An 18,017-nucleotide genomic window follows, 5' to 3' on the forward strand; every position below is an offset into this window, starting at 1 on the left:
AAGAAACTTTCTAGCCTAATTCAAATTATTTATTATAATTTCAAAATATAACTTTTATATCTACAAATATTGTTGTTATAATATCAACATAATGACTTTCATTAATTCTTCTCCCTTGTATAAAAGTTGGAGGACAATATATAAGGCACAACTATAATAATCTACATTTATTAATATTTTATATATAATCCTTGAACTTGGCTGGTGTTATGATTTGTCTGTTGGGCTTGGTGTAGGAGTCCATGTTGCTAGTGGCTTCTTGGGCCTCTGAGCTTCGTCACTATCATTATTTGTGCACATTTCATTGCAAAAAGAAGCCTTCTTCTGCAACTCTTTGGTGTTTGGGTGGCAAAATCAGAGAGAGAATAGCAATAACCGGTAACTCTCTCTCTCTCTCTCTTTCTTCGCCTTCTATTTTGGAGGACTCTTTGTTCCCCTTTATATTTATTTTTATTAGCGTGAACGTGTTTGTTTCGGTTCTTCGCGTTTGCGTTTCTGTCGCGGAGAAAGAAATTTGTATTGCAAATCCTCGAATGGTGGTGTGTGGTTGCTTACTTGTTTGTGTTCTCAACAGTTTTTTTTTTTTTTTTTTACTGAAATTGGTTACATGGAATGGGACAATGGCAAGCAAATATCCACGCCGAAGCATTGGTTTTCTACATTGTTTCTCTGTTAGGTTTTAGAAAAAGGTTAAAAAAATTTAATTGCTCATGACCTCAATCATGAACTGTTGCATTTTAATTGCCGCGATATCAGTGAACACAATAAAACCGAAATGAGACCGCTATTGATATTTAAAACCCTAGATTTTATAATTAGAATGATAATATCTACTGTTTGTTTATGATTCTTCTAATCTCTACTAGGTTTCATAACTTTTTTAGTTTGAAAAAGGACGAGGTGTTCATTGTTGAGGCAGAATTTTTAAAAAAAGCCATTGCACACTGTTTGGATGAACTATTTATAACAGGGAAAATAATTTAGATAGGAATTTAAAATTCTTTAAGATAAAATTTGGTGTTTGAATATTTTATTTGGAAGATTTTAAAATTCAAGAAATTTTAAACATAAATTTCAGTTAACTAAAATTAAGGAAGTCTAATTTCTGACTAAAAGGAGAGAATTTGAAAATTCTCAATTGTTTGACTAAAATTAAAGAATTCTAATTTCCAAACAGACACTTGATGAATGAATTTTGCAGTGTTTGATTTACTACTATTTGTTTAACTCTGGCATCTAAATTTGTTAGCATCAAATGCTTATAATGGCAATTGGGTTATTACTTGCTGCAGGGTTGTTTTGTAGAAGGCAGTTTTTCTTCCTTTTGTTGTAATCTACTTCAGTTTGTATTTTCTTTTTATCTCACTTTTGCCTATAGTAGTTGTTATTAAATTAGTCGTGAGAGTTGATTTTATGGAAAGGTACATTGATATTATATACTTGACCCGCGAATAAACTTTTGCGTCACCAAGAGATATACAACTTCTTTCTTGATGCTGTTTGATTGATACATTGTCATAAAAATTGAGAAAAAGTTGAATTTGGTTTGTCAAGTAGAAAATAATGTGATAGTGCTACTTCTGTGTTATATAATGAGCTAACAATAAACATACATACTTTTTTTTTATTTATTCTTTTTCTCAATTTTCTTTTCTCCCATCATCTTATTTATCTGACACCTTTTGATCCACCTACACCACCATTATCTCTGACCCAAACTTCATCTGCTGCAAAACCCTTGCTATTCGTCCTTCTTCATACTAACACTCACATCTGACATGTTTTAGGTTTGCTAATGGTGAGCAGAGCACTTGTTTTCTTTTCCACTTAGGATAACAGTATTTGGGATTTGTACCTGCTGAGGAAAACGGAAGTGATGATATTGAGAAACCTGGAGGCATTTGTGCCTATTATTAAAGCAGGATGGAGGTTTTCTAAGATCTACTGTTTTATACACGTTACCCAAACCTATTTGATCGCCCCTGCTGTGGTAAGCATGATTTCTATGTCAACCTGTCTTAAATTCTATTTTATCAAGTAAACACTTCTAGTGCTGCTGCAGACCTATGGTCCTAGCATGCTTCCTACTATCGATTTGAAAACAGGTGTGTTCTTAATGGAAAAGATCTCACCCCGGTTTGGTAAAGTTACTTGTGGAGATATTGTAGTCTTGCGCAATCCTCAACACCCTAGGCACTTTATGACCAAACGTGTGGTTGGATTGGAGGGTGATAGTGTTACATACATTTCCAATCCTGAGACCTATGAATATGAGGGTGATAGTTTTACACACATTTCCTCTCCTGATAACGGTGATAAGTCTAAGACGATTGTGGTATGGTCAAATTCTTATGAAAATTAAATTCCCATTTTTTGTGATCATTTTGATTATGGGTTTTGCTTTGCCAGTATTTTAATTGTTATTTTTGGGATGACTGGTATCTAGCATCCTTGCTTCTTCACATTAAGAATTGGCATGATATTCGATGGCCTTTGGTCTAGAAAATTCTGACAATAATTAATTTTTTCCATCGCTGAATGTGTTTTGGAGATTTCATTGTCTAAGTATGCCTTCCCTCTATAGGTGCCAAAGGGTGCCGTTTGGGTTGAGGGAGATAACAAGTATAACAGCAATGATTCAAGAAAATTTGGTCCTGTTCCTTATGACCTTATTGATGGCAAGATGTTCTGGAGGGTAAGTTTGTGTGTGATATGATGACTCACCACACAAGCCTCTGCTTCCTTTTTTCTTCTGTGAACATCCCCTGATCTTTTAATTTTTTGATGTAGATAACGCCACTTAAAAAATTTGGACCTTTCTGGAATAAATGATCTGAAGCAAAGAATTCTGTCATGGAAGCTACAATCTTTTGCAGCATGGCTTTGTTGTATGTTTAATTTTGAAAGGCAAAACCCTACCTATCTGTAGTTAATTCCCTAGACTGGTGCACTTTGCTCACCAAAGATTGAAATTGCCACATTTTGTTATAAGGGCAGTTTTTGTTTTTGTTTTTTTTTTGACGAAGCAGTTTATCTTTTATGCATGAAGTAAATGACAAGTAGTAGATGATCATAAGAATCTACTCAGATATTAGAAATGGAACATAGAATTTTCTGTTGTTTGAGCACATCCCTAATATGTCTTGTATGGTTGTTCAATTGGCTTTGATGGAAGAATTTATGTAATCCTATTGAAAACCTATGGCCTTTTGAAGAAGGGTCTTGGACTATAAAGGCCCATTGCATTGCTGATATATGAAATGCTGGTTTGATGGTTGGACACTTTCACCCATTGCTCTTTTCTTATATATACTGGTAGGGATAAATATGCTTTTAGTTCCTCTAAGATGATCATGTTTTGATTTTGGTTCATGTAAAAAAATTTTAGAGCAAACTATGTTTTCGTCCTTTATCTTCTTCAAATTTCTAGTTTTCGTTTCTGACCCTTTTAAGATTGATCTTAGTCTTTCAACTTTTATTTCGTCCATGATTTTCTTCATTTTTATCTATTTTTTAGATGCTAATTGGTGACGTGATCATTTTCTTTGATTATTATTTTATTTTAGAATGTTTTCTAGCCACTAAAAATTGCCATAAATTACATGAATAATTTATTTAAAAAGTCTTAGACATATTCTTGCATTAAAAACCGTCAAAGATTGCTATATTCCAATTTTAAATTCAAGCACAAAAATTATTAGCATAAATCCAAATTCATCACATGCACAATTTCAAATTAAGATGGAAACATAAATTAGGTCAACAAACTTAGAGTTAAGCTTCATTCTTTAAATTTAATGAACATTCAATTTTTAGTGGTTAAAGTCAAACCCACCATGGACAGAAAATCTTTAAATCCTAAGTAGATTCTTAAACCATTGTTAACCTTCATCAATATCACAAAATAGATCTCACAATTCCTCTTTCCAATCAATTTGATCCCTCAATCACCTTTTACAAGTTCCTTATCATGGTCATATGATTCATGGGATTCATCACAATTGAATTACGATAGCAACATGATGATTTCTTTGCAAAAAAAAAAAAATCATTATTCAAAACCTCATTGTCACCAACATCATGGAGGTTTTAAATTAATGAATTAATGAAGTCATTATTTTAATATTATAACAACAATATTTATAGATATAAAAGTTATACTATTCTCGCAACACAATTTATTTTATACTTAAATGCCAAATAGAATTCAAATCATTAATCATTTAATTAAGAGACACAAGTCATTACCACTTACAGTGATCATAATTGATTTTATTTATCTTTGTTAATATTGATGCAGTTGCATTGATCACGTTAATTTTTACCTATATTCCAAAATGACTTCGGTATATATTAATAAGTTAAAATATATCAAATTGATGATAACAGTGTTCACTCACAATAAAGTAAAAGAATATATTTTTCTATAATTTTTATTGTTCCTTTATGTTATATTTTTTTTTTTATTTTTATGATCACTTAAAGACTTTTGACTTTCACATCAAACTCTACATCTCTATAAATTTCAATTCTTTTAGGATACTATAAAAATAATTCAAGTTAAAAAAGCGGATATTATTCACAGAGCGAGGGAGAATTTCATTCTTTCCACAACTACACTATTATTATTCCCTTAAATTGCTAACTGAAACCTTACAAAAAAGTTAAGGAAAGCCAAAGCCACAGCAAACCTTTTGCCGGGCATCTTCACATGATTTAGCAACTAACTGAGTCATAGCCTGAAATAAATGTCAAACAAAAGGATATAACAGCATGATATATGAAAAGAGATTTTACAAACCTTTATTACTTAAACATTTCATTTAGTGTGACCAGATAAATTCATTTTTTCCCTAAATAATGTTTAATTACATTAAGAGAAATATTACTTCGACTTTATTATCTAGAGGAGTAATGCGTTGATTTTATAACTATCCCATCTTCATATAGAAAACATTTTCTCATGCTAACAAATTATTTGTGACATTGGCCTTAAACATACGAATACTTCATAATAATATAGAGATAAAGTCCTAATTCAAAATATTAGATAGTGTTACTCCGACCAAGAATTAGCTCAATAGTCGATCCATTGAAGCTTATAAAAATATTTGAGATATTACCGGGGAGCTTAAGGTGTTATTTATGTTGGTATCAAATAAAAAATAAATCACTGCATCATAAAAAGGAGAAAAAAAAGTAGTAACTACATAAATTAGATTTCATAAATCCAATTAAAATTTCATCCCATTTGTGATTGATCCTTTGAACTCACGACGATAACTAATGAAAAAAGTAACAAATACTAGAAAGCATGAACAGCATCAACCAATGATAATATAAGTCTACAAAACAGGTGAAAGGCTGAACAGGATGCCTACAAATCATTAGCTGCTCTTAATTCACAGCAGCCTGCACCAATGTGGCTAGAATTCCGTATTACACAATATCCAGGGACTAAAATCACTTTAAACTATATTAAACAATTATTTTGTCCAATAATAAATAACTCAGCGCGGCGTTTAAACTATATTAAACAATTATTTTGTCCAATAATAAATAACTCAGCGGAAAGCAAAAATAAGTTTAGAAAACAATTATTTAGAAAATTTGGTCCTGTTCCTTTTGACCTTATTGATGGCAAGATGTTCTGGAAAGTTTGTGTATATATGATATGATGACTCACCACCACCCAAGCCTCTGCTTCCTTTTCCCTCCTTTTTTCTTCTGTCAACTTCCCCTGACCTTTTGATTTTTGCATGTAGATAAAGCCACTTAAAAAATTTGGACCTTTCTGGAATAAATGATATGAACCAAAGCATTCTGTCATGGAAGCTACAATCTTTTGCAACTTGGCTTTATGTGTTTAATTTTGAACGGCAAAACCCTACCTATCTGTAGTTTACTCCCTACACAGGTGCATTTTGCTTATAAGGGCAGTTTATCTTCTTTTTTTTGACAGAGCAGTTTATCTTTTATGCATGAAATCAATGAAAAGTAGTAGATGATCACAAAAATCTACTCAGATTAGAAATGGAACATAGAATTTCCGTTAGATGGAAGAATTTGTGTAATCCTATTGAAAACATTTGTCCTTTTGAAGAAGGGTCTTCTATAAAGGTCCATCACATTGTTGATATATGAAATGGTGGTTTGATGGTTGGCACATTCACCTATTACTCTTTTATATATACTCTTAGGCTTAACTATATTTTTAGTTTCTATAAAATGAGCATGTTTTGATTTTGGTTCTTATAAATTTTTTTCTAGAGCAAACTATGTTTTTCATCCTTTAACTTTTTCAAATTTTTGTCTTTCATCCTGAAACTTTTTGAAAACTGTTCTTAATCTTTCAACTTTTATTACATTTACAGTTTTCATCATTTCTATTTATTTTAGACATTAAATGGTGTCCTAATATTCGTTTATTATTATTTTATTTTATTTCTTGGTGGCTAAAAATTGCCAAAAATGACATGAATAACTTATTTGAAAAGTCTTGAACATATTCTAGCAGCTAAAAGCCTTCACAAATTGCTATATCTCAATTTTTAATTCAAGCACAAAAATGATTAGCCTAAATCAAAATTCATCTTATGCACAATTTCAAATTAAGATTGAAACACAAATCAGATCAACAAACTCAAAGGTAAGCTTCATTCTTCAAATTTCATGGAAACGGGTAAGCTTTATTCTTCAAATTTAGCCAAGATTCAATTTTTAATGGGTAAAGTCAAATCCATGGCCATGGACACTAAATCTTCAAACCCTAGGCAGATCTCGCAAGTCTTCAAACCACCCTGTTTACAAATTTTCAAACCACCATCAACCTTCATCGTCACCATCAAATAGATCTTGCAATTCCTCTATTGCACCTTGTTTGCTCCCTCAACCACCTCAAACTACAACAATAACATGACGGCATCATAATGACTCTTACACTCCGAACATCCAATCTCCGAACATCCAATCTCCTTTTAAATTCATCATAATGACTCTGATGTGCCCAATCTAAACTTCAAACATTTTATCCCTTATGTCATGTCTACCAATACGATGGCATCGATTGAAAATATATTGATCGGATACAACTTATAAACACTTCATTTAGAATGAGTCTAGTGAGTTCTTCACCGCAGCATGGTCATGTAGCATAAAATTTTCTATTTGAATGTTAAAGTTAAGAAATAATTTGACTCATTTTTATAACCAATTATCATATACTAGTTTTATTACAAAAAAATGGCAAACGGAAAATTCAACTAATGCAAAATTTACTTTGCCGTATTGAATATTAGTTTGGTCAGACAAACCCATTTCCCCCCTAAATAATGCTAATTGGATTACCATGGTTAAAAAAATCAACACCATTACCATGGTGAAATCTACAAGGAATTCAATGTGAGCAATCTTTGGCAAGTCTTAGATGTTTGGTTTCTGGGCAAACCCTCCTCTTCCCCTTTCAATTGCTTATATACAGGAACGATATTGCTAGATACACCCTATAATATTGCTTGTGCATCAATAATTTAAGTGAAGTAACAAAAATGTCTTTCACTTAAATTTTAAAAATCTTCCCTCCTATTCTTCGTCCGTACGCCACTTCTTCCTTCGTCTTCTTGCATCCTCTTCTTTGTTTTGTGTTGTGCTGTCGCCGTTGACTGCTTCCATTGCTAGCTTTGAGGAGGTTTCCATCGTCGAGGTAAGGTTTCTTCTTCCCTTCTTTAATGGTTGCTTTGTCTTCTTTGGAATCCGTATAACACATACGAATTAAGTAATCCATATGAGTTATACAGATTAACTAATCCGGATGGGTTAATAATTAAAAAAAACACATGGATTACATAAATTCGTATTTATGTAATTTGTATGTTTTTTTAGTTATTAATAAATTAATTTTTTTGATAGTAAATGTTCTTTATTTATAAAAATATTTTGATTTTTGTTTCTAAATTGTTATTGTTTTTATTAAATATAAATATATTATTTTGTTTTCTGTTTGTAAATAGTTATTGTTTACTTTTTAAATAAAAATAGATAATTTTGAATTATGTTTTTAAATGGTAATTTTTTTAATTGTAAGTATATTAATTTTATTTTTGTTTTTAAATATTTATTGTTTCTTTTTTAAAATAAGAATATTTTATTTTGAATTATGTTTTTAAATAGTTAATGTTTTATATTGTAAATATCTTAATTTTATTTTTGTTTTTAAATATATATATATATATATATTTTAAAATAAAAATAGTTTATTTTGAATTATGTTTTTAAATATTTAATTTTTTAATTGTACATATATTAATTTTATTTTTGTTTTTCAATATCTATTTTTTCTTTTTTAAAAAAAATAAAAATAGTATATTTTGATTTATGTTTTTAAATAGTTAATATTTTAATTGTAAATATATTAATTTTATTTTTTAAATAGCTATTGTTTTTTTAAATAAAAAATATTTTATGTTGAATTATGTTTTTAAATAGTTAATATTTTTTAATTGTAAATATATTAATTTTATTGTTTAAATAGCTATTGTTTCTTTTTTAAATAAAAACAGTTTATTTTGAATTATGTTTTCAAATATTTATTTTTCAATTGCAAATATATTTATTTTATTTTATTTTTAAATAGCTATTGTTTGTTTTTTTAAATAAAAATAGATTATTTTGATGTATGCTTTTAAATATTTATTGTATTTTTTAATTATGATATGTTATTTAGATTGTTGTTTTGAAATAGTTAATATATTTTAATAAAAAATAGATTATTTTCATTTTTTTTGAAAATTTATTGTTTTATTTTTATTTATAATTATTATATACTATTTTTTATGTAATTAATTAATTATAGTGTTTTTTAAGTTTTTTTTATAAAGAAGTTAATTAATTATATAAAATTAATTAAAAATAAAATTTGAAAATATATATATATATATATATATATATTATAATTATTTTTTATTTATAAATGATTATATAGTAATTGATTGAAGTATTATTTTAATTTTAACATAAATTTGTATGTACGCTTCAATTACTACCTCCGTCAATAAGATATTTTTCTTTTTTATAATACTATTTATAGATTCTCTTTCACATTAATTATTATTTTTTTATCAAAATACTCTTAATTATTTTATAATAAATATCAATTAAAAAGATAAATACATTCCCTCTTATAAGGATCAAAGAAGAAGATTAACACATATTCATTAATTAGTTAGAAAGTAATTAAGTGAAAAAAAAATTGATGATGAGTCTCAATAATTTTAAAGATAATTTTAAAAAATAATATAAATTACTAATAAATTTAATATTACTAACTAAATTAATCAATTTTGTTAAAAAATATGGATGAATTGAAAGAGTCTTATTACAGGGTAAGAGTAATAAATTATAAGTTTAATTACTATTTTAGTTCTCTAATTTATTTTTAAACTTCCATTTTGATCTTTTTTTAAAAGAAATTTTTTTATATAAATGACACCTAATGTAATAAATTGAATTCCATATTACTCAATAGGTAGGAATTGAAATCACCTTTAATTATATTAAACCTATCATTTTTTTAGAACTTAAAACTCTTCAAGTTAATTAACAATATGTCAAAAATATAATGCGGATAACATAATAATTTATCGAAAAAATTAGTAGTAAAATTCAAGAGTGAAATATTTTATCCAAGCAGAATCAATCACTTGAAACTATATTAAACAATTATTTTGTCGAATAATAAATAACAGAGCGGCGGCGTCCAGCAAGCAGAAAGCAAAAATAAGTTTAGAAAACAATTAATTAGTAAATTGCAGGCAATAGAGAAGCATCTACATCTTTCACCATTATTCTTTATGATCAACCTCACTACCTTATAAAAATAACACGTTTTCAATGTCAGCAATCTTTGGCCAGTCTTCGCCTCCGGGTTCCCGGCAACGTTGATTGAGCAACGGACAAAAGTGAGCAATCTTTGGCCAGTCTTCGCCTTCGGGTTCCCAGCAACGTTCTTCGAGCAACGGACAATGGTAAATTACCAAAGATGAAATGGATTTGGGCAGACCCTCCTCTGGTAAGCATTGGAGCCTGGGGCACTCTTCAAGAACCAATTTCTTGAGAGAGGAGAGGTGGCAGAGACCTTTGTAGAGACCTCTGGTTTACCCACAACTTGCAGAATTTTAATTTCTTCCATATGTATTTTGTGCATGACTGCTTGCTTGTACCTAATATTATAGAGAACTTCGATTTTCTAAATAGTAATGCTTTGGCATGATTCTATTTTTGGATCATTGTATTTTTTAGTTAGAAAGTCTTAGAAGAAGAATCTTGGTTATGTTCCTCGAGTCTGATGAAATTCACATTTTTTTACTGCATCTACATTCGATTAGTTTGTATGTGCAGAATTGCATTGAGATTAAGTACAATCTTTCATTTTTAAATCACCGTAAGACTGGGGAATATTAGTGTTAAAATAGTTCTTATTATCATCCAATGTCATTCTTTAGGTATACTGTGATGTTTATAAAAATAAAAAGATTAGGAAAATTATAACAAACATTTTTGCTAAAACAATCTTGATATGTTTTCTGAAATACATGGATCCCATTTCTTTTTGAAATACTGTCAAATATGGATTACAAATGATTTCATGTTCTCTTATTTTCATGTCATAATAGGCTGTCACTCGGGTAAAGCCCTACATGTGCACTATGCCACTGAGAATGGATGAGGGGTGGAATCAAATCCAGTTTAACCTGGCTGATTTCACCAAGAGAGCATATGGTACTAATTATGTGGAGACACTGCGAGTTCAGGTCCATGCAAACTGTCGCCTGAGAAGGATTTACTTCTCTGACCGCCTCTACTCTGAAGAGGAACTCCCTCCAGAGTTCAAATTGTACCTTCCAATGCAGGTTTGACTTTAGAGATGCCCTCATTTGGAAGACTAGTTCTTTTTATGTTTATCTTTTATTGTAAAGTGTATGTTATGAGTCTCTCTCTGTTTTGTTTTTTTTTGGTAAAATCTCACCTTGTGCTTATCATCATGCAGAAATCATGAAAAAATGGGAGTTTGGAGTTGTAGCCTGGAGAAATTGATGTGATTTTATATGCGTACTACATATAGTTCTACTAGTTGACTTTATTCTAAACTTTGTATCTATGTTGTGCTAGATTAATATTGCTCGTTCAAGTAACATTAAGTTGTGTAGGGTGTTCTGATGCTTGTCTCTAATATTGGAAGTTGACTTTGATGATGATTCATGTCTTTGTATGTTAGTTTCTAACCAAAGAAAGGATGATAGTGTTATAAATGCATTGTATTAATAATAGATATGCCTAATATCTGGTTATCTTAAGAATAAAAAAAAAAATTCAAATAGAATAAACATTGAATATAAGTGGGTAGCGGGAATCAATAACAAAATATAAAATACGTTCTTGTTTAACTTAATGTAATGTTTTTGCAAAGTTCTTATTTTGAGTTTTCCTTCTTTAAAGAGAAGTTGGGATAAAAACAATTTTATGTTTTTAAAAATTAAAGCTAATTATTACATTTTAAGAGTATAGAAGTTAAGAAAATAAAAATTAAAGACTATTTACAAAAAAATGAAAAAAAAGTAAAATAGTTAATTTGCTGATTTTTGTTAAAACTTAAGCTACATGAAAGTTGTTTTTTTTTATATATATTAATCATTTATGTAAAGGGCCAAAACAAAAAGAAATACATAACAAGAGAGCCAATTAAGACTTTTGTATTGTGCACTTTCATCATTATTGCATTTTGTAATGGGCTTCTTGGATGCGATGGGAGGTGCAGGATGTAATGGCGGAAGTGCAGAAAATAAATGCCAAGAGACAATGATGTTTGTAAGTTCCAGGGTGAAGGCTAAAAAAAAAATAGTGCTACAAAAGTTGAGATATGGTTAGTCATGTGGTATGAAAATGATTAAATGAAAGAAATATCAAGGATTTCAATTGATGTAAGATTAACGCATTAAGTTCGAGACTGCAAAGATAAAGAGTGATTTACTACATGCAGCCAATGGTGCTTTTGGTTTGATTCATTAGCTAAATGACATCATGCAAATTAATGAAATGCATTTCTGTTTATTTTTAAGTTTTAAACTTTTATAATGCAACAAATTAAATTGCTTATTGCTCGCGGAGCTCTTCTAGTTAGATTCAATTTAGGGCATAAAATCACATTTAACAATTTCAAAGCTTTGCAATAAAAGAAAAATGAAATAAATACTTTTTTAGACGACAATTCTTCATAAAAAAAATTGGGAACAAAATTCATCTGTTAAATATCTTATCTGACAAATAATTCAGACGTCTAAAAGCAAGAATAAAATTTGGGTTTAGAAAATAATTATAGAGTATTTACATGGATTCAGATAGCTGAAGAGAGCCCCAAAGAAGTTAGAAGTATCATGAATTCACGATCATTAGTTTTAGAAGAAAACAAATTTGAAATTTTAGAAATGTACTTGCATGATGTAACCTCTGGAATTAGTAAGTCAGTGAATTCCCGATAAAAGCAATGCCCATAATCCTGTTACAAATTTAGCTGTACATAAACTAATGTTTAAAACAATTTAGAATAAGCATGCATCTCCCAGGATAGCAAGTAGCTAATCTGCATCAACCACCTGCACTCAATTGTTGCAAGTAAAAAAGGAATAGACAAAAGGAGTTAGTTTGTGAAAGAAAGAGGATGCATACATATGCAAAAGTAATTTTAAAAATCTGGCAGATTGAAACTGCCAGAAAATGATAGTTTATGGTAATTTTAAAAATCTTAGGGACTCGATTAAAAAACTTACATGATCAAGGACCTAATTATTATTTTTTTAGTTTAGAAACCTACTTAAAAATTTTAAAATAATATAAGGACCAACCGAATAACTTAACCGTGTAATTAACAGAAAAACTGATATGTGAAAAAGTACATGAGAACATTAAGCAAAAAAAGATGACAAGAGACAGAGAACGAAGCCCAACCCACATCATAGGAAGCTCTGCAAAGCAAGACTAAGTTTTCAGCGCATAGTATGATTTTTGAATGCCTTTTTCATATTTAATATATAAACAATATCATATCTCAAAAGCTACAAAGATACTGCGGAGAATTAGCACCTGATGAATAGCTACAAAGTTATTATTTTAAAATTATAATTTTTTTATCTCTGTACTTATTCAATTGTCTCTCATTAATGTTTATAAAAAAAATAATTAAGTAAAAATATACAGAAAAAAATAATTAATACATCTAAAAATTAAAAAAATAACCTTATAAAAAAAAATAAATTGTTATAAATAATCTTATAATTAGGATAAGAGGAAGTATTAGATATAAAAGGAAAAAAAAAAAAGCTGATGCGTTAAGAAGCATGTAGAAGTTTGACGATAATTCTTAAACATCAACATCATTACCTTATAACAACACGTGTTCAATGCGAGCAATCTTTGGCCAGTCTTCGCCTTGTTCCCGGCAACGTTCTGCTAGCAACGGACAGATCCAAATTCTCAAAGTTGAAATGGATTTGGGCAGACCCTCCTCTGGTAAGCATTGGAGCCTGGGGCAGTCAATAAGACGCAAATCCTTGAGAGAGGAGTGGTGGCAGAGACCTTTGTAGTCCAGTCTTTTTAGATCTCCACAGTCATAGATCTTTAGATAAACAAGAGAGTGTGGCAGTACACCTTCGTCAGGAAGACACTCAACATCCACTCCTCCAATCCGTAAGGTTTCTAGAGAGTGATTGCCTCCCAAGGCACTTTTCAATGAGGACATAAGTTTGTAACTACCATAGAGATGCATATTTTTTAAATTTGATGGCAAACCTCCTTCGGGAAACATTTCAACTTTTGGACAACGAATTATGCCCAGATAATCAAGAGATGGAAGGAGGACATGCATTCCTTCAGGCAATGATTCTCATTGGGGGCACTCTTTGATACTCAGACGCTGGAGATGATTATGAGTCTGCCCCTGTGAAATCCTCTGTAGATTAGGACACTTCCTGATATCAAGCTCCCTGAGTATTGGGAAGATATCTAGCGGAATGGTCGTTAGAGAGTCGCACCCAGAAATCGTTAGATCATTTAAATGACATAGTTGTTCTGGCAAGTGCCCTTTCAGCTTGGGACAACGATATATAGAAAGACGTTGAAGACGTGGAAAAGCACCTGTCACACCTTTACATTCCCATTCTTCCCATTCCTTCATATCGGAGAACTTCAAAGATTCCAAGGATGTAAATGAACAAGAGCTACTCCCGAAAAAATCAGCATTAATACTCACAATCCCATCAAGGTTGTCAATTGAAAGCTCCTTCAAAAATGGCAAAAGTCCAAGGGGAGGCAAACCTTTCAGCTTGGGACAATAATATATAGAAAGACGTTGAAGACGTGGAAAAGCACCTGTCACACCTTTACATTCCCATTCTTCCCATTCCTTCATATCGAAGAACTTCAAAGATTCCAAGGATGTAAATGAACAAGAGCTACTCCCGAAAAAATCAGCATTAATACTCACAATCCCATCAAGCCTTTCAATTAAAAGCTCCTTCAGAAATGGCAAAAGTCCAAGGGGAGGCAAACCTTTCAGCTTGGGACAACGCACTATAAAAAGACGTTGAAGACGTGGAAAAGCACCTGTCACACCTTTACATTCCCATTCTTCCCATTCCTTCATATCGGAGAACTCCAAAGATTCCAAGGATGTAAATGAACAAGAGCTACTCCCGAAAAAATCAGCATTAATACTCACAATCCCATCAAGCCATCTAATTGAAAGCTCCTTCAGGAATGGCAAAAGTCCAAGGGGAGGCAAACGTTGGCAAGATTGACAGTTCTCCAAGGTTAAGGACACCACATTACATGATGAATTATCCGATAACCAACTAGGAAATTGTTTACCCCCATAGTTCCTCATCGTCAACTTCTCCAAGTGTTTGGAAGGCTGTAGATTCTCGATTACAATTTCATCCCTTTCTCGATTTTGGTTCCAGTCTGAATCCCATTTTAACTCTAGCTCGACAAGGTGTGTTTTATTTTTTAAATCCACAGCCAATGCATCTGAGGGATTCTCAAAATTCTGCAGGTTCTGAATTGATAGACTTCCATGAAGATTGAGTTCTCCTAGCTGCTGGATACTGAACTCCCTACTTTTGCCAACATTAAACGAACTCATTAATACTTGAAGATACTTCAGTTTTCCCAAATGTGCTGGTACCTTTCTCACTCCAGTATCTATTAATTCAAGGCGATGCAAATCAGTGAGTTTATGCAAATTTGAGGGCAGCTCCTTCAAATGTCTACAACCATTTAGCTTCAGTATTTGCAAGTTGTAGAGTGAACATGTTGATTCAGGTAATTTTTCTATGTCAGTATTTGAGAGGTCTAAGGAATGGAGATATTTAAGATTACCTACAGAGTCAGGCAACTCTGTTAGGTTAGAATAACCAGACAGAGATAAGACACGTAAGAACTTAAACTTGGAGAATAATTCACGTGTTGACATCTTGCAATGCCAACGATTGTAGTTACGAAAACTCATTTCCTCACTTAATGACATAAATGTGCGTAACCTTTCAGCATTGTATAAAGTTCGAAACCCATCAAAGCATTTAACGTGATCGCTTGCAACTGAAAAATGACGGGTTGTCTTCGGTATATTTTTTGCTTGATCATCTTCCAACCTGAAACAGATGTCCCTACAAACATATTTTGCCAAATCATTGAGAAGGTCATGCATGACAAAAGGTGTTCTCTCTATGGTGCTTGATTGTTGAAAGAAGGACCTTGACAAAAGATCGTTGAAGTATTGTTCACCGACTTCTTCTGGACTCCTACTCTGTTGAGGACATTGTAAAAAGTTTTCCGCCATCCACAGCTGAATTAAACCCTCCTTGTCAAACCTGTAATCTTTGGGGAATAAGGCGCAATAAGCAAAACATCTCTTGATACGGGAAGGGAGGTGGTGATAGCTTAGTGCTAAAGCAGGGACAATAGAGCTATCCTCTTCTGAAAATTCCCATATCTCGCTTTTCAATATGCCTTCCCATTCTGAAATAGATGATTTTTGGTGTAATAGACTTCCAATTGTTGTCAAGGCCAGAGGCAGTCCTTTACATTTTTCTACTATCTTCGTACCAATCTCCTTGAAGTCTGGATTTGGTTGATGACTATCATCTCGGAATGCATGTTTAGTGAACAATCGCCAGCAATGATCATCTTGCAACAGCTCTAAGCAATGTGTTTTATTTGATCCCACTACTGAAGCAACTTTCTTGTCACGTGTAGTGATAACAATTTTACTCCCTGAAGCCCCATCATTAAGAGGAGTTTGCAAATCTTTCCATTCCTTTTGATTTCTGTTCCAAACATCATCCAAAACAAGAAAAAATCTCTTTCCTGTCAATTTTTCTCTCAACCTTCCCTGAACCATTTCTCGGTTTCTACTATCATCAGTTGATTTAGTGACTGCCTCAAGAATTGTTCTTGTTACATTGAAAACATCAAATTCATCTGAAACACAGACCCAAGCTTTGATATCAAATTTATTTTCTATCCTTGGGTCATTGAATACATGTTGGGCAAGTGTGGTCTTACCCAACCCACCCATGCCCACAATAGAAAGTATTGATAGTTTGTTACAATTGTCAATGTCAGATGTGAGCCAATTAAAGATCATTTCTTTGTCATCATCTCTGCCATAAATAACACTTTCAACAACCAAAGATGTTGATTCTGAATGCAGTGATACTGCACCACCAAATCCTGATCCAACACCACTTGCATTTTTCAAATCTAGATAGCCACTTTGGCTAGCAAGATTTTCAAGGTCCCCAAGGACCTGTTTCATCCTTGATTTAATTTCCTTGGAACTAACAGGAGAAGATTTGAAGAAATTTGGTACCTTGCAAGTGCAGCCAGAGCAGGTTTGAGATTCAGCTTCGACTTGGCATGTGGAGATCTCATGTTGTATTTCATCCAAGAGATCCTCTGCGTCAAACAGAGCATCTTTGACCTTAAGAAGCCAGTCCCTGACACGTGGATCTCTGAACTGCTTTAGTTCTGCATCCTCAGCCAGAGCCTGTATGGAGTTCAGCTTGATTTCCAAGTTGTTGAGCAGCTTTTGATCAAGCTTTCTTCCACGAAAGAAGTCCCGAACTTGAGGAGAAGCAAGCTTCTCAAACGCAACCTGAAGGAAAGCAGAAAGAAGAGCACCACCGACCAATTCTAGTGCCATGGTAGGAAAGGGAGTTGAGTGGATGAATGAAAATGAGTAATTTGAAGTGCAGTGCAGGGTTCATGTACTGATCAAATCAGTGATAGGCAGTTTTATGAAGGATGGCTTTAATTAAGATTGAGTCAACCAATAACTGTTGAGTCTTCCCAACAACACAAACTTTAACAGCTGTATTCCATGAATTAATGCGTGGCTATGATTCTGCAGAGGGTACCTCGTGGGATATTAACCAACACTAGTTAGTTTTAATTTTATGAGTAAAAATAGTAAAAAAAATAAAAATTATTATTTATTAAAAATTAGATATTTAAATAATTATAAAGGGTGAAATTATCTTAAGGCACTGTAAATTGTCGAACCAGAATTGAAAGAATAAACTAATTGTTTCATAAAATATTGCAAATAATTAAAAAAAAAAACTCAATTTTACGTAATAAGTTTGAACTTTTCTCCACTTGTTCTTAAAGAAACAAACCTGTGATGTGGTTCTGGAATTCAATGCCTCTCATATCATAAAATATTGCAAATAATTAAAAAAAAAAACTCAATTTTACATAATAAGTTTGGACTTTTCTCCACTTGTTCTTAAAGAAACAAGTATGTGATGTGGTTCTGGAATTCAATGCCTCTCATATCATAAAATATTACAAATAATTAAAAAAAAACTCAATTTTACATAATAAGTTTGGACTTTTCTCCACTTGTTCTTAAAGAAACAAGTGTGTGATGTGGGTCTGGAATTCAATGCCTCTCATATCATTAAATA

The 18,017-nt window shown here is 31.5% G+C and overlaps 2 protein-coding genes and 1 pseudogene across 4 annotated transcripts; 2 read left to right on the plus strand and 1 right to left on the minus strand.

Moving 5' to 3' along the window:
* The first annotated feature begins 244 nt into the window (after nucleotides 1–244).
* Nucleotides 245–3,288, plus strand: LOC114373887 (mitochondrial inner membrane protease subunit 1-like). Of its 2 annotated transcripts, none has more exons than XM_028331456.1 (5): nucleotides 245–378; nucleotides 1,788–1,990; nucleotides 2,063–2,335; nucleotides 2,585–2,695; nucleotides 2,791–3,288. In XM_028331456.1, the coding sequence occupies exons 2-5, from the start codon at nucleotides 1,877–1,879 to the stop codon at nucleotides 2,830–2,832; spliced, it is 540 nt and encodes a 179-aa protein (XP_028187257.1). In that variant the 5' UTR covers nucleotides 245–378; nucleotides 1,788–1,876; the 3' UTR covers nucleotides 2,833–3,288. The 2 variants fall into 2 exon arrangements, with proteins under 2 accessions (XP_028187257.1, XP_028187258.1); XM_028331457.1 differs by having other exon boundaries at nucleotides 283–378; nucleotides 1,862–1,990; nucleotides 2,791–3,130.
* A 6,366-nt stretch (nucleotides 3,289–9,654) lies between these two features.
* Nucleotides 9,655–17,437, minus strand: LOC114376866 (annotated as a pseudogene). The gene is made up of 2 exons (XR_003659019.1): nucleotides 13,627–17,437; nucleotides 9,655–10,132 (listed from the first exon to the last, which is right to left on the minus strand). The product of XR_003659019.1 is annotated as a putative disease resistance RPP13-like protein 1 (transcript).
* On the plus strand, nucleotides 9,913–11,252 carry LOC114376867 (cilia- and flagella-associated protein 20-like). Its single transcript, XM_028335176.1, has 3 exons — nucleotides 9,913–10,066; nucleotides 10,671–10,907; nucleotides 11,045–11,252. Exons 1-3 carry the CDS (start codon nucleotides 10,037–10,039, stop codon nucleotides 11,051–11,053), a joined length of 276 nt encoding a protein of 91 aa, XP_028190977.1. The 5' UTR covers nucleotides 9,913–10,036; the 3' UTR covers nucleotides 11,054–11,252.
* Nucleotides 17,438–18,017: the final 580 nt, after the last annotated feature.

This window comes from Glycine soja, chromosome 11 (genome assembly GCF_004193775.1).
Source record: "Glycine soja cultivar W05 chromosome 11, ASM419377v2, whole genome shotgun sequence".
Taxonomy (NCBI): Eukaryota; Viridiplantae; Streptophyta; class Magnoliopsida; order Fabales; family Fabaceae; genus Glycine; species Glycine soja.